At 50.0% G+C, this 12,438-nt stretch overlaps 1 protein-coding gene across 4 annotated transcripts in view; it reads left to right on the top strand.

Moving 5' to 3' along the window:
• The window catches only part of CAMSAP2 (calmodulin regulated spectrin associated protein family member 2), a 48,784-nt gene extending 36,595 nt beyond the window's left edge, over nucleotides 1-12,189 (top strand). For all 4 annotated transcript variants that reach the window (XM_066379859.1, XM_066379857.1, XM_066379858.1 and 1 more), the window contains 7 exons: nucleotides 380-2,576; nucleotides 4,636-4,772; nucleotides 5,348-5,568; nucleotides 6,447-6,519; nucleotides 7,207-7,322; nucleotides 8,669-8,787; nucleotides 9,400-12,189. In XM_066379859.1, the coding sequence (XP_066235956.1) occupies nucleotides 380-2,576; nucleotides 4,636-4,772; nucleotides 5,348-5,568; nucleotides 6,447-6,519; nucleotides 7,207-7,322; nucleotides 8,669-8,787; nucleotides 9,400-9,705 (3,169 nt within the window). In that variant the 3' untranslated portion in view covers nucleotides 9,706-12,189. The remainder of the gene's footprint in view (nucleotides 1-379; nucleotides 2,577-4,635; nucleotides 4,773-5,347; nucleotides 5,569-6,446; nucleotides 6,520-7,206; nucleotides 7,323-8,668; nucleotides 8,788-9,399) is intronic.
• The last annotated feature ends 249 nt before the right edge of the window (nucleotides 12,190-12,438 follow it).

The raw sequence follows: 12,438 nt of genomic DNA, 5'->3' as shown, positions 1-12,438 counted from the left end.
TGTGGATTCAACCAACCTGGGATTGAAAATATTCCGGGGGGGGGGGTGTTGTTACACTGTTGCTGACATGTACTATGTAGGTAGGTCTATATTTACACGGCATTTAGATTGTATCAGGTATTCTAAGTATCTAGAGATGATTTAAAGTACACGGGAGGGTGTGCATAGGTTACTTTTAAATACTATGCCATTGATATGAGGGACTTGAGCATCCTTGGGTTTTGGTACCCACAGGGGCATCCCAGAACCAGTCCTCCACCAATGCTGAGTGACGACAGTCATTTTAAATAATTGTTGTTCAATGATTTAAAAGAAAATAATTTTTTTTCTGGATTATTTAAGGATTTTCTCTTTGATTCCTTTTTTTTTTTCTTTTTAGGTCATCACTGCATGGAGTTTCATTTGATATTTCTTTCGATAAGGAAAGTACTGCACAGAGATCGACTCCACACCGAGGGATCACCCGTTCTGTTAGTAATGAAGGGCTTTCCCTGAACAACAACCGTGCATCTAAAAACATCCGGAAAAGTCTGTCCTTCAAGCCCGTGAATGGCGAGGAGGCGGCAGAAAGCATCGAGGAGGAGCTGAACGTGGACTCCCACCGGGACCTGCCACCCTATATGCCCCTCCCTGCAGATGAACTGAATTCCAACACTCGTTGCACGCTTCCAAACGGCGCCTTACAGAACAGAGCCCTGCTGGACGAGTTTGGCAACCAGCTGGAGACCCCAAGCATCGAGGAGGCTTTGCAGATCATTCACGACATGGACCAGGCACCCCTCACGCCGGGGCCGGACCAGATCGCGAATGGCTTCTTTCTCCACAACCAGGAGTTGAGCCCCCTCAATGCAAACCTCCAGCTGCGCCCATCTAGTCCTGACCACATAACTGACACCCGAGGTGCCTTGAGTCCCGCGACCGATGACACGGAGGTGGACACTGGGATCCATGTTCCCTCTGAAGACATTCCTGAGACGGTGGACGAGGAGTCCTCGCTGCGAGACTATACTGTGAGCCTGGATTCAGACATGGACGACGCGTCCAAGTTCCTTCAGGACTACGATCTGCGCAGTGGCGGTGCCCGCGAGGCACTGAGCCCCTGTCCCAGTACCGTGAGCACTAGGTCTCAGCCTGGGAGCAGTGCGTCCTCGAGCTCCGGGGTCAAGATGACCAGCTTCGCCGAGCAGAAGTTCCGAAAGCTGAACCACACAGACGGGAAGAGCAGTGGGAGCAGCTCCCAGAAAACGACCCCAGAGGGCTCGGAGCTGAACATCCCGCACATGGTGGCGTGGGCCCAGGCCCCCGAGGATGCTGGCCTCCCACAGGGACGGGACAGCCCCCAGCTCCTGGCCGCTGACGTGCTGCAGCTGCGGATGCGGTTGGAGGAGAAGCGCCGTGCCATCGAGGCCCAGAAGCGGAAGGTGGAGGCCGCTGTCACCCGGCAGAGGCAGAAGATGGGGCGCACAGCCTTCCTCACTGTGGTGAAGAAGAGGGGGGATGGCGTGGCCCCGCTGCGGGAGGAGGCGGCTGGGGCGGAGGATGAGAAGGTGTATGGTGACCCAGCACGGGACCGGGAGCCACAGAGGGCCAGTGGGCAGAGGAGCAAGTCCTTGGCGGACATCAAGGAGAGCACCGAGAGCCCCCCCGCCCGGTGGCCCAAGTCGCCCACGGCACCTGTGGGCCCCGAGAAGCAGTGGGCGCTGGCCAGCCCTGCAGAGGACACCGGGAATGAGGGCGAGATGTTGGAGTACACCAGGTCCATCGAGAAGCTGAACTCATCCCTGCACTTCCTGCAGCAGGAGATGCAACGCCTGTCGCTGCAGCAGGAGGTGCTGATGCAGATGCGGGAGCGGCAGTCCTGGGTCATCTCCCCACCCCAACCCCCCCCCCACAAGCAAGGCCGGGACCCCCGCCCGCCCCGCCAGGCCGGCCCCAGTCTGGCCAGCGCCCCCTTCTCCTCCGAGTCCCCGCGTCCCCCACAGCCATCCCCACAGACTGCGCACAGGAAAGGCACGTCTTTCTCTGTTAAGAATCAAAGGACTCCTCGGCCAAACGAGCTGAAAATAACACCTTTGAACCGAACGCTGACGGCCCCGCGGTCAGTGGACAGTCTCCCTCGGCTGCGGAGGTTTTCCCCAAGCCAGGTGCCCATTCAGACACGCTCGTTCGTGTGTTTTGGGGATGACGGAGAACCGCAGTCCAGGGAGCCCAAACCCAAGGAGGAAGTCAGGAAGGAGGACTCGGACCCCAAGGGGGCCTTCCAGCTGCACGCCCATCCCCCAGAAGAAAAGGAGGCAAGACCTCTGGAGTCGACCGTTTCTGAGGTTCTGTCCCAGCCAGTCACAGAGACCGTGTGTCTGACGCCGAATGAGAACCCATTGAGTCAACCCGCGGCACCTCCTCCCCGGCCTGCCTTTCCGCCTGCTGCTCCCAAAAACGTTAATCTCATCGAAGTTTCCCTCTCGGACTTGAAACCCCCGGAGAAGGCCGATGTATCTGTTGAGAAAGACGACGGAGAAAGTGACAAAGAGCAATTCGACGAGGACCAGAAAGTGTGCTGCGGGTTCTTCTTCAAGGTACGTGGCCCAGGCACAGGGTTTTGGGCGTCCCATGGGAGGGGACAGTGTCTTAGCGGACATGCTCCTTTGAGCAGCAGCCCCTTGGTTCCAGCTGCCATGAGTCCTGGCGTAGGTTGGGTCCTGTCCTCCCCATGGTGGACTGTGAGACTTCTAGCCCACTGGCTTCTAGAACCGTCTCGTCACAGTCACGGGACATGCTGCTTTGCCTCCTCTACCACTTTCTCACTTGCACAAAAGTCTTTTTACAATTGAAGTTGTTCAAATCTCTTCAGAAACTTATTCAGAGGTCAGTGTGTAAAAAGCTTATAACTTGGCACTGTACTTAGTCATGCTTTTCTTTTTTTAACCATGTAAAACAACCATTTTCTTAAAGAATACCCCCATGCCTGTTCATCTGCATGTCATTTACATGTTATTTCAATATCTTCCCCTGGATGATGGGGTGGTTGTAGCCTCTTTGCTGGGCTCGCGGCCTCAGAGGTACCTTTCCAGTCCTCAGATGCTACTGGAGACAGTGTTCAGTGAGCCTCACTCCAGTTGAATGTCCTTCTAATCAGAGAGCTTAGGATTGCCTGCTGAATAAAGTTCAAGTCCCTGAGCATCCTGTTCAGGGCTTTGCGCAGACTGGACCTGCGTGTTTGGGCCCCCTATTCCCTTTAACTTCTCTTTTGGATGGTCCTTTAAGACTAACTCTGAGCCGCATCTGTCTGCTGAAACCTTTGTCACTCCTCCCGTAGGTGTGAGCTGTTTCCTCCTCTGTGTCCCTGTTGTGTCCTAAACACACTTGCAGTGGCACCTGTGGCAGTATGCGGCCCCTGCTATGAGCTGCGTGTCCTGGTGTCCCTGTAGAACTCTGAGCTCCTGCAGCCACTGCGCCGACTTGTCCCCAGAGTTCCGAAAAGCCTGGTGCATCGCAGTGTGTGGTGTGTTGGGGACACGTGCGAGTGTCGGACTGCTTGTGTCTCCAACTTCCTTCTGGGATCTCTGACTGGGTCCCCATGCAGACTCCTTGTTTGTGCGTCTTCCCTGCAGGATCTTTAAGCTCCTTGACCTAAGGCATCATATCTTTTCCATGTTGTAATGTCTGTGCACCTGGCGCCCTGTTCATGGTACTGTGACCATGGGAGACACCCAGGTAATGCATGTTGAGTTAAAGCATTACAAAGAGTCATTTAGACAACAGACTGCTTCTGCAGCTTGTGACTCTCCTGAATTCTGAAGCATTTTGGAAGCTGTGTAGACCCGGAACCATCCTGAACAATCCAGGTAGAAACTGAGGCAGGCCTGGGAGGCCAGCAGACCATGGACTCGCAGTCAGGTTAGAAGATCTCTGTAAGAGAAGTGTTAGACCCACCTTCTCTGCAAAAGGAAAGTGTGTGTGGGTCAGAGCCCATCGAGTGGACTCAGACCTCAACTTTAAAAAATGCAGAGGTTGCCTGACCTGTGGTGGCGCAGTGGATAAAGCGTCGACCTGGAATGCTGAGGTCGCCGGTTCGAAACTCTGGGCTTGCCTGGTCAAGGCACATGTGGGAGTTGATGCTTCCAGCTCCTCCCCCCCCCCTTCTCTCTCTCTGTCTCTCCCTCTCCTCTCCTCTCTAAAATGAATTAATTAATTAATTAATTAATTTAAAAAATTAAATCCTAAAAAAAATGCAGAGGTAGTTTCACGTATGGGATGTAACTGGGTCGCTGGGTTTTTTTAGTGCTTTGATATCAGTTTTTTCTGAGCACATATTTTAAATACAGTTTTTAAAATTATGGGAGTTCCCCATTCAAGTTATTTGTTAGGGTCCAAAAAAACAAAAACTGTCCTTTTTTTCCTCTTTATGGTTGGTTTTTCTTTGATAACTTTCTAGGTTTAGAAACATAGTAAAAGAACATGCATCCTTTGTTACCTGACAGAACTTTAACCCATTTCTTGCTTCAGCATTTCTGGGACATGCCCACATGTGGGGTGGAGTTGGAACGAAGTGGCATAGATAGTTTAGCTTTTCAGTTTTAAGAGACTATTAGTACCTAAAGCATTTCACCTTTTTTCAATGACATTTGTTGTCAGGATGACCAGAAAGCAGAAAATGACATGGCGCTGAAGCGGGCGGCCTTGCTGGAGAAGCGGCTGCGGAGGGAGAAGGAGACACAGCTCCGCAGGCAGCAGCTGGAGGCGGAGCTGGAGCACAGGAAGGAGGCAACCAGGCGAGGGCTATGCGGGGGGCTGGCTGTGGGGGGACAGGTGAGGGCGTGGGGGGCAGGGAGGGAGACAGGCGAGGGCCCCTGACTGCAGGGGAGGGCAGGCGAGGGCATCATCTCATTAGGTTTTACTATCAGATTTGTCAGATGTCTGTCGTGTTGTAGACAACTGAATTAATGTTGATTTTTGGTGCTTTTTTAGAAGTTAATTTGTTTTCCTAAAGTATTACTTGATTGTGTACTTTTATCCTAAGTTTGAGGCATTTCAAAGTAAAGTTCTCTAGAAACCATATTAACTTAAAATAGCTCCACTGGGTTTTATACACACACACACACACACACACCACACACACACACCACACACACACATCTTGTTAATGGTAGGTTTAGACATATCTTAATGACCTATGTTATCTCAGGTGTATTTTAAATGAACCGTCTTTCTGCAACGTGGGGAAATACAATGACCCTGCCCCCCTCCCCATCAGTACAGGGTCGGAGGGGGGGGGGGATGACCCTGTCAGAACACAGCCCGCCCCATCCTCTGCCCTGTGGACTGAGACCTTGACCCCGCCCCCCAGGCGGAAGACGGAGGAGGAGCGCCAGAAGAAGGAGGACGAGCGTGCGCGCCGTGAGTTCATCCGGCAGGAGTACCTACGGCGCAAGCAGCTAAAGCTCATGGAGGACATGGACACGGTGCTCAAATCCCGGCCGCAGCCGGCCAAGCAGAAGAAGCAGCGCCCCAAGTCCATCCACAGGGACCACGTTGAGTCCCCCAAAACACCCACCCAGGGGCCCCCAGGTAGCTCCCCTTGTGACCAGGAGTCTATTCACGAAAACACCAGCGGTGTGGGGGGGGATCCTGAAGGGACTGGCCCTCTGCTAGGCTGGACCCACCTGAGGTCACGCACTCACTTTCTGGTGGCCCGTGGGGATCTGGGTGCATGTACATGCTCATGCACACATGCGGACACTGGAAAGCCCATCGGGGGCTCTGCCCATTGCAGCCACCCTGGTTACTAAGCTTCTTTCCCTGCTGTGAGTATGTGGGGTGGGTGAGTTCACGAGCTCTTCTTCTGGACATGGTCAGAATCCCAGTTTATACTTTTTGGAGTTGAGAGGATGTGTCTTTTTAAAAAAATTCAATGTGCACACTAATCTTTTTAAACAGTATTATACTGAAACTAAAAATCATTGAAAATTAGAGAATTCCTATCATATTCTTAAATTAAGGAAAAAATAGCATCACTGTCTTTCCTAGCCAATGAAACTTTTTGATACTCAGCATTGGCCACAATCAGTAAGTTAATTTTTCACCTAGGAATTAGATATTCCTAAATATATTTTATTTTATTTTGTTAATTAAATTTCTTTTTCTTCACTTTTTTCCCTTAGAATTACCATATCATGTCTTATATTAGACGTCCCTTTTGGACTAACTCCTGATAGCCATTAGTTTTTATCATTTTTTTCTGAAAAGTAGGTTCACCGCTCATTTTAAATAAACTCTGCATCTATGCATGCAGACTCAGTGCATGTTTGGATTATGAGTAACAGGAAGGAAGAGGACAGAACCTTTTCACAGGCTGATGCTCTCCAGTGGACACACTCTTCCCTTATTGCCCTGTTAAATATCTGGTTCTGTTATTCAGGATCACAACTTTATCGTTTTCTTTTCAGTCTCTAGCCTTTCCTTGGCATCGCTGACCACGGGCGACAATGAGAGCGTGCATTCGGGCAAGAGGACCCCTAGGTAACCGTCACGGCGACACCTGTCAGAGGGAAGGGTCAGCCCCACAGTTCCTCTCTCTTTGAGGAAGAATGAGTCAATCATGGTTCCAAATTCGTATAAGTTTTGTTGACTTAGTATGGTTAAAAGAAATTTATGTATGAGAGGTCTGCTTACCTTTCACTGTTTATCTTTTAGAGTTTTAATATTCCTGACATTTTTAGATACTTTTTATAAGCTATGAAACATGAATAATAGTTGCTAATATATTGCGGGTCAAGGCATAGTTTGTGGAAACAGGAGCCTCCCATGCTCCAGTCCCACCAGGTACAAAGTTTCTTCCCCGTGAGAGTGACCCGGAGCAGGCTGCTAACTCAGGAAGGCTCCCTTCTGCACCCCTCCCTGTAGAAGTCAGGCCTCGTCACCTTATTCTCCAAACCCCGTGTGCCTACATACGCCTCTAGCGATGCCTCTCCTTGTGCTCCAATCCAGGCCGGTCCCCACATGGGGACACATTCATACCCTTGGTCAGGGAGGCCCACGGAGGGCCTGCCACCTCAGGGCCCTGGGGGGTTTGCAGCCGCTAGTGAGACACATTATCACCGTGTGTGACTTTAAGCCTCTAGGTTGATTTCAGTTGGTTTTCTCACACAGACCCTTCTGATCCCTGGCTCCTTTCTCTGAGTCGTAAAGAGTGTTTTATCTGTTTAGATCTGAGTCTGTGGAGGGCTTCTTATCTCCGAGCCGCTGCGGCAGCCGGAATGGAGAGAAGGACTGGGAAAACGCGTCCACCACATCGTCAGTGGCATCGGGCACAGAATACACAGGTTGGCGTCTCTACATTTTTAAGGAGATGTGTTAATTTAAGGAGAATAGATATAGATTCTACTGAAGAGAGCCTTACTGGCTTGCCTCTGGTCTAAATACAGGAGAAGCTGGTCACAGCCCATGGACGCAGGTGGTCACTCTCAGGGGGGGCTCGGGTTCAGTGACACAGGGAGGCAAATGAACTCTGAACGAAACTCCGCCTGTGCTCTGCTTCTCTGACCATCTCTATGTTGCAGTTTGGGTCTGAGACATTCTCAGTATTCAGGTTGTGTGGCTCTGAAAGATGAGATGCACTGGGTCCTGGGGGCACCCAGCCGCACGTGGCCCGTCGGGTCCTGTCCCAGCAGGTCCTGTCCCAGTGGGCCCTATCCCTGTGGCAGGTGGGCAAGCATCACTGAGATAGAAGCAGGTCGAAGAGCAGGATGTAGGAAGGCTGCGTCTAAAGAAACGACACAGGAAAGAGGAGCTGGCAGATGTGCAGCCCCTGACCAGTACGGGTGGGAAGGCCCCAGGGCGGGCAGCAAAGCGCCTCAGTCCGCGGGGACCTGCTGTGGGAGCCAGGGGCGGCCTGCGAGGTGGAAACTGCCAACTGCCCACCGAGCTTCCTTCCGGCTCTTAGCACAGCTGCTCACAGCCACCCGACTACTGGGAGACGTGTCCCTGCTGTCCCCTCTGCTTCTCCGAGTCACTCCCCCTCATGGTTGCCATGCACTGTTGTGACCTGGAGCTGCAGGGTTGCTGCCGCACTCGGGACAGCTGGCAGGAAGTGTGCAAACTAGAACCCCATTGTAGCACGAGGTCAGCCATGGTAGGAGTGACCAAGGTGGCAGAAACAGGTCAACGCTACAAGTCAGGGCTAATTCCTCCTCCCCCCCACAAAGAACCCATCCCTCAGCACTGCTGAGGGAGGCACACCCACCCCCAGGGCAGAGTTAGTGAGTGAGAACAGGGACAGTGTGCTTCTGCTGCCCCTCCTAGCAGGAGCAGTCCAGGGAAAAGGCGAAGTGCCTCTGGGCTCCACAGATGATGGAGAACGCTCAGACCCAGAGGCAAGGAATGAGGAGGTGGAGCTTGTCCTCGGAAAGCCTAAGGGCTGCGGACTATCTCCTTTATGCTCACCAGCAGCCCTTGCAGACTTGGGGGTGGGGAGGCAGGCGTGGGTCCCCGCCGCTCCAAGGGCATCACAGTGCCTGTGTGCAGAAGCCAGGTGGGGGTGTCTGCAGCCAGGCCTGCAAGCAGAGGGCGGTTTTCCATATGGTACTCACAGTGGCGGGCTCTGGTGTCTTGTGGACACAGCAGCACCTCTGACTCAGGAATGTGTCCTCACCCTGATGCCTTCCCACAGGACCAAAGCTCTACAAAGAGCCCAGTGCCAAGTCCAACAAGCACATCATCCAGAACGCGCTGGCCCACTGCTGCCTGGCGGGGAAGGTGAACGAGGGGCAGAAGAAGAGAATCCTGGAGGTGAGCGCGTCCCGTGAGCGTTCCTTCCGCTTCCTAGTGAACCTGCAGGCGTCCCCTCTGTCAGCGCGGAGCAGGGACCCCTCACAGGCCCCTGCCTTCAGCACTGACGATACTGGGAACTACATTGTCATTGTTAGACTGAGTCACCTACTACAGGGTTCTGGGCCCCGGTGCTGATAGAAAAGTAGACATTTTCCTGCCCACATTTGTGCATTCATGTCTCACGAACGCAGATAACATGGTTTTCCTTCTACAAAAAGAAGCTGTGTTGTAAGGAGGGTGAACCAGTGACACAGCCACACCCAGATCAGGACCTATGGGACACTCAGCACCTGCAGGTCCCCTTCAGGGTGACAGTGCCCACAGCGCTCACAGAACCTCAGTACGAGGTGTCTGCATATATTTTTATCAAAGCATGCCTTGCTTTTATAATATTCATATTTTTGGCTACTAAGAATTTAAATTAGACAAGATCGGGTGTGTTCAGGGTGGTATGGCCGTAGACCTAAGAATTTAAATTAAATGTCATCAAGTTTGACCGAGAAACACAATTATTCGGCAAAATGGCTAAGGGTTTCTCTGGTTGTTTTGGTTTTGTTTTCCATTGTGAAGGAAATGGAGAAGTCAGACGCCAACAACTTCCTGATCCTGTTCCGGGACTCGGGCTGCCAGTTCCGGTCTCTGTACACCTACTGTCCGGAGACGGAAGAAATCAGTAAGCTGACCGGGATTGGCCCCAAGTCCATCACGAAAAAGATGATTGAGGGACTCTATAAGTACAATTCTGACAGAAAGCAGTTCAGCCACATTCCTGCTAAAACTCTCTCGGCCAGTGTGGATGCCATCACTATTCACAGTCACCTGTGGCAGACCAAGAGACCCGTGACGCCCAAGAAGCTCTTGCCCACGAAGGCATAGGCATCGGGGGCGTACCTTCCTCTTCCTGCCCACAGAGCGTCAAATCGCCAACAGGACTCACTTTCCCCGAAACTCAATGCGGTCTGTCGTCAGAGCGGCTGGAACACAAACCCAGAATCTTGACAGTGAGCGCAAGGGGACGCTTCAGCTCAGGCACGCAGAGGGCGGCCCCGGGGCACCCGCGAGATGCCAGGCGCCGGAGCACTGGCCCTCACACTAGCTGGACTTACAGTGGAAATATGGTTAGATTACAAATGATCCGTTTCTTCAGTGCTTTTTCTTTTTTTTAACTTTTCATCTATGTGCTTGACTTCAAATGGTTTATTTTGATATCTTCCCATGGGGGTTTATTCTCGGACACTTTGTTTCACATGCGAGCACGTGGGGGGGAAGTGCACCTTCCCAGGGGATACACTCCTCCCTCGTGGCGCCCAGAGAAACACTAGTGTTGAGTCTGAGCGTGGCCCTCACATTTCCATGGTGTTAGAGCATTTGAAGAAGTATCTGTAAGTATTTACAACCTTGTATTTATTATTCACTCAAGTATTAACATTTCTCGATTAACTAGGGGAGGTGCTGCAAGAGCTGCTAGGAGGTTTGCTTTAAACCACATGCGCTTAGCCAAGAATATGTTACTTAGAAGTTGCTGATTGAATCAGTGTTTTGTTTTCTTTTCACACTACTCTGGCCAACTCAGAATAATGTAGAGTTCTGTTATCAAGTGAGGCTTTCTGTCTCTGAAGTCAGCCGTCTTCTGCACTGGCGGAAGTGCGGGACCCAGAGAGCAGTCTGCCACCCTCAAGGTGGAAGGTACCCTGCCCACAGTCCCAGCGTCTTCACCTTATATTTATAACTGACATCAAAATTATATTTAGGATTTTTCAACATGTACAAAGGGCTACATTTCAATTTTAATATAGCTCCCCATTACTTTATGTCTATTGAATTTTTCTTTACTGTTCCATTCAAGAGGAACAGCGTAGATCACGTCCACACGGGCATGCCTGTGTGACTTGTCCCTTTAGCGGTGTGTGACGGAGGTTGGTGGGGGAAACTTCATTCTCAGGAAAAGACTTGAATGACCACGTGACCCTGTCATGTCTCAGTGTTGTGATTTGGGGGCAACGGTGTCGTGTTGCACATGAGATACCCAGTTTGTTTACTTTCGTGGGAAGTAGAGGCTAAATATATACACGTTTCTCTGAGTTGTTAGAGAAATCACTAATATCTCCTATGATGTACTTACTTATTTTAAAAAGATAATAGGAACGAGGTGTCTCTGGACTGTACTTTTCTATTATTGTAGGGACTTTAGGCATCAGTCCATCTGAGTTACCTGCATTTTCTCAAACACTGTCGATATTTTACTGTAATTTATGTTCTTATATTTATGTATATTTGTTAAAACTGTAAAAAAATTTTCACAGATATTTTTTTCCAATATCTGTGCAAGATATATGTGTGTGTAGCTCAAAACCATTTGTGACCTACTGTTTGCATGTGCAAGACCAGAATGTGTAACCCTTATATCCTAACTGTATATAATACATGAACATTAAACACAGGGAATTGTATATCGTCCTTTCAGTTCTGTCCCATTGGAAGGACATCATTGTCAAATAATGTTGAGGTTAAGATTTTTTTTTTTAAAGGTAAATGACTCTAATTGAAACGTTGTAAACAGTACTCAAAAAGATAATTAGTAAGCATTTTGCATTACTAAATTTGTTCTTTGAAATCAAATTTCCCTTATCCGAGCAGTCTTCTTCATGTTACTCAGACATGAGATTTTTTTTTTTAACAATTGGATGCAATCCAATAGAGGAAGCAGTTAAAATGAACAAGGACCACCCTTTATTCCTATATCTGTGCATGTCCAATATCGACTGTCCGCGTCTAAGGGCAGGAAATGGGTGTTACTGCAGATGTCCACGCCAACCTCATTGCTGCAGAAAGGACATGAAGATGGTTCTTTAAGTCTGCAGATTTTTTTTTTTTATGATGCAGCTGTTTTTAAAAATCATGTTTTAAAAATTATACCAAAAAAATTATACAAGTGAAAATTATGCCATTTGATGAAGCCCAGAGATTTTCAGCAACCTCACGGAAACGCACTGGTGCTTTCATCCCTGGAGGTCAAATTTTTATGATGATTATTCAGTTAACGTTTACCAAACCCTTGTCACGGTCATGGTTCCTGTGCAGTGCGTCAGCGTCTAGCCTGATGCGTTTTGGGGAAGCTCTCTGCTCCTCTCAGCTCCGTGTCAGAATGACTGTTACCATTTGTATTTGGCCATTTAAAGCCAAGTCCAGTCTTTAATGATGGTTTCCTGGACGCTGTCAGGCAGTGTCCAGTGTGAGGTGAGCTCACCTGTCCCCTCAGAGCGTTGCCGACAGGTGTCCCAAGAGGCTGTAAAGTGTGTCCCGTTGGCTGTTTGCTGCTCCCGTGTGCTTCCCCTCATTGAATAAACGCATGGCACCCGATGGCTCCCGTTTTCTTGAGTAGAATGTAGCTTTCCTGTCCAATTCTTTGAACTTAGGTGAACATATACCATTTTTCTATGTCTGAACCTCTACTTAAAATTAACAACTTGAATATGTGTAAGAGGCAAGGGTTGATAATGTCAGACATTGTTTGAACCCTGACACGACGGCATTTAGAAATCTGTAACTGTCTGTGTAGCTCGGTCTTCCTCGTGGAGGATAAATTATGTTTGTGCCCGGGTTACGTTC

This window comes from Saccopteryx leptura, chromosome 1 (assembly GCF_036850995.1).
Source record: "Saccopteryx leptura isolate mSacLep1 chromosome 1, mSacLep1_pri_phased_curated, whole genome shotgun sequence".
Taxonomy (NCBI): Eukaryota; Metazoa; Chordata; class Mammalia; order Chiroptera; family Emballonuridae; genus Saccopteryx; species Saccopteryx leptura.
This window is presented reverse-complemented; position numbering and strand designations above follow the sequence as displayed.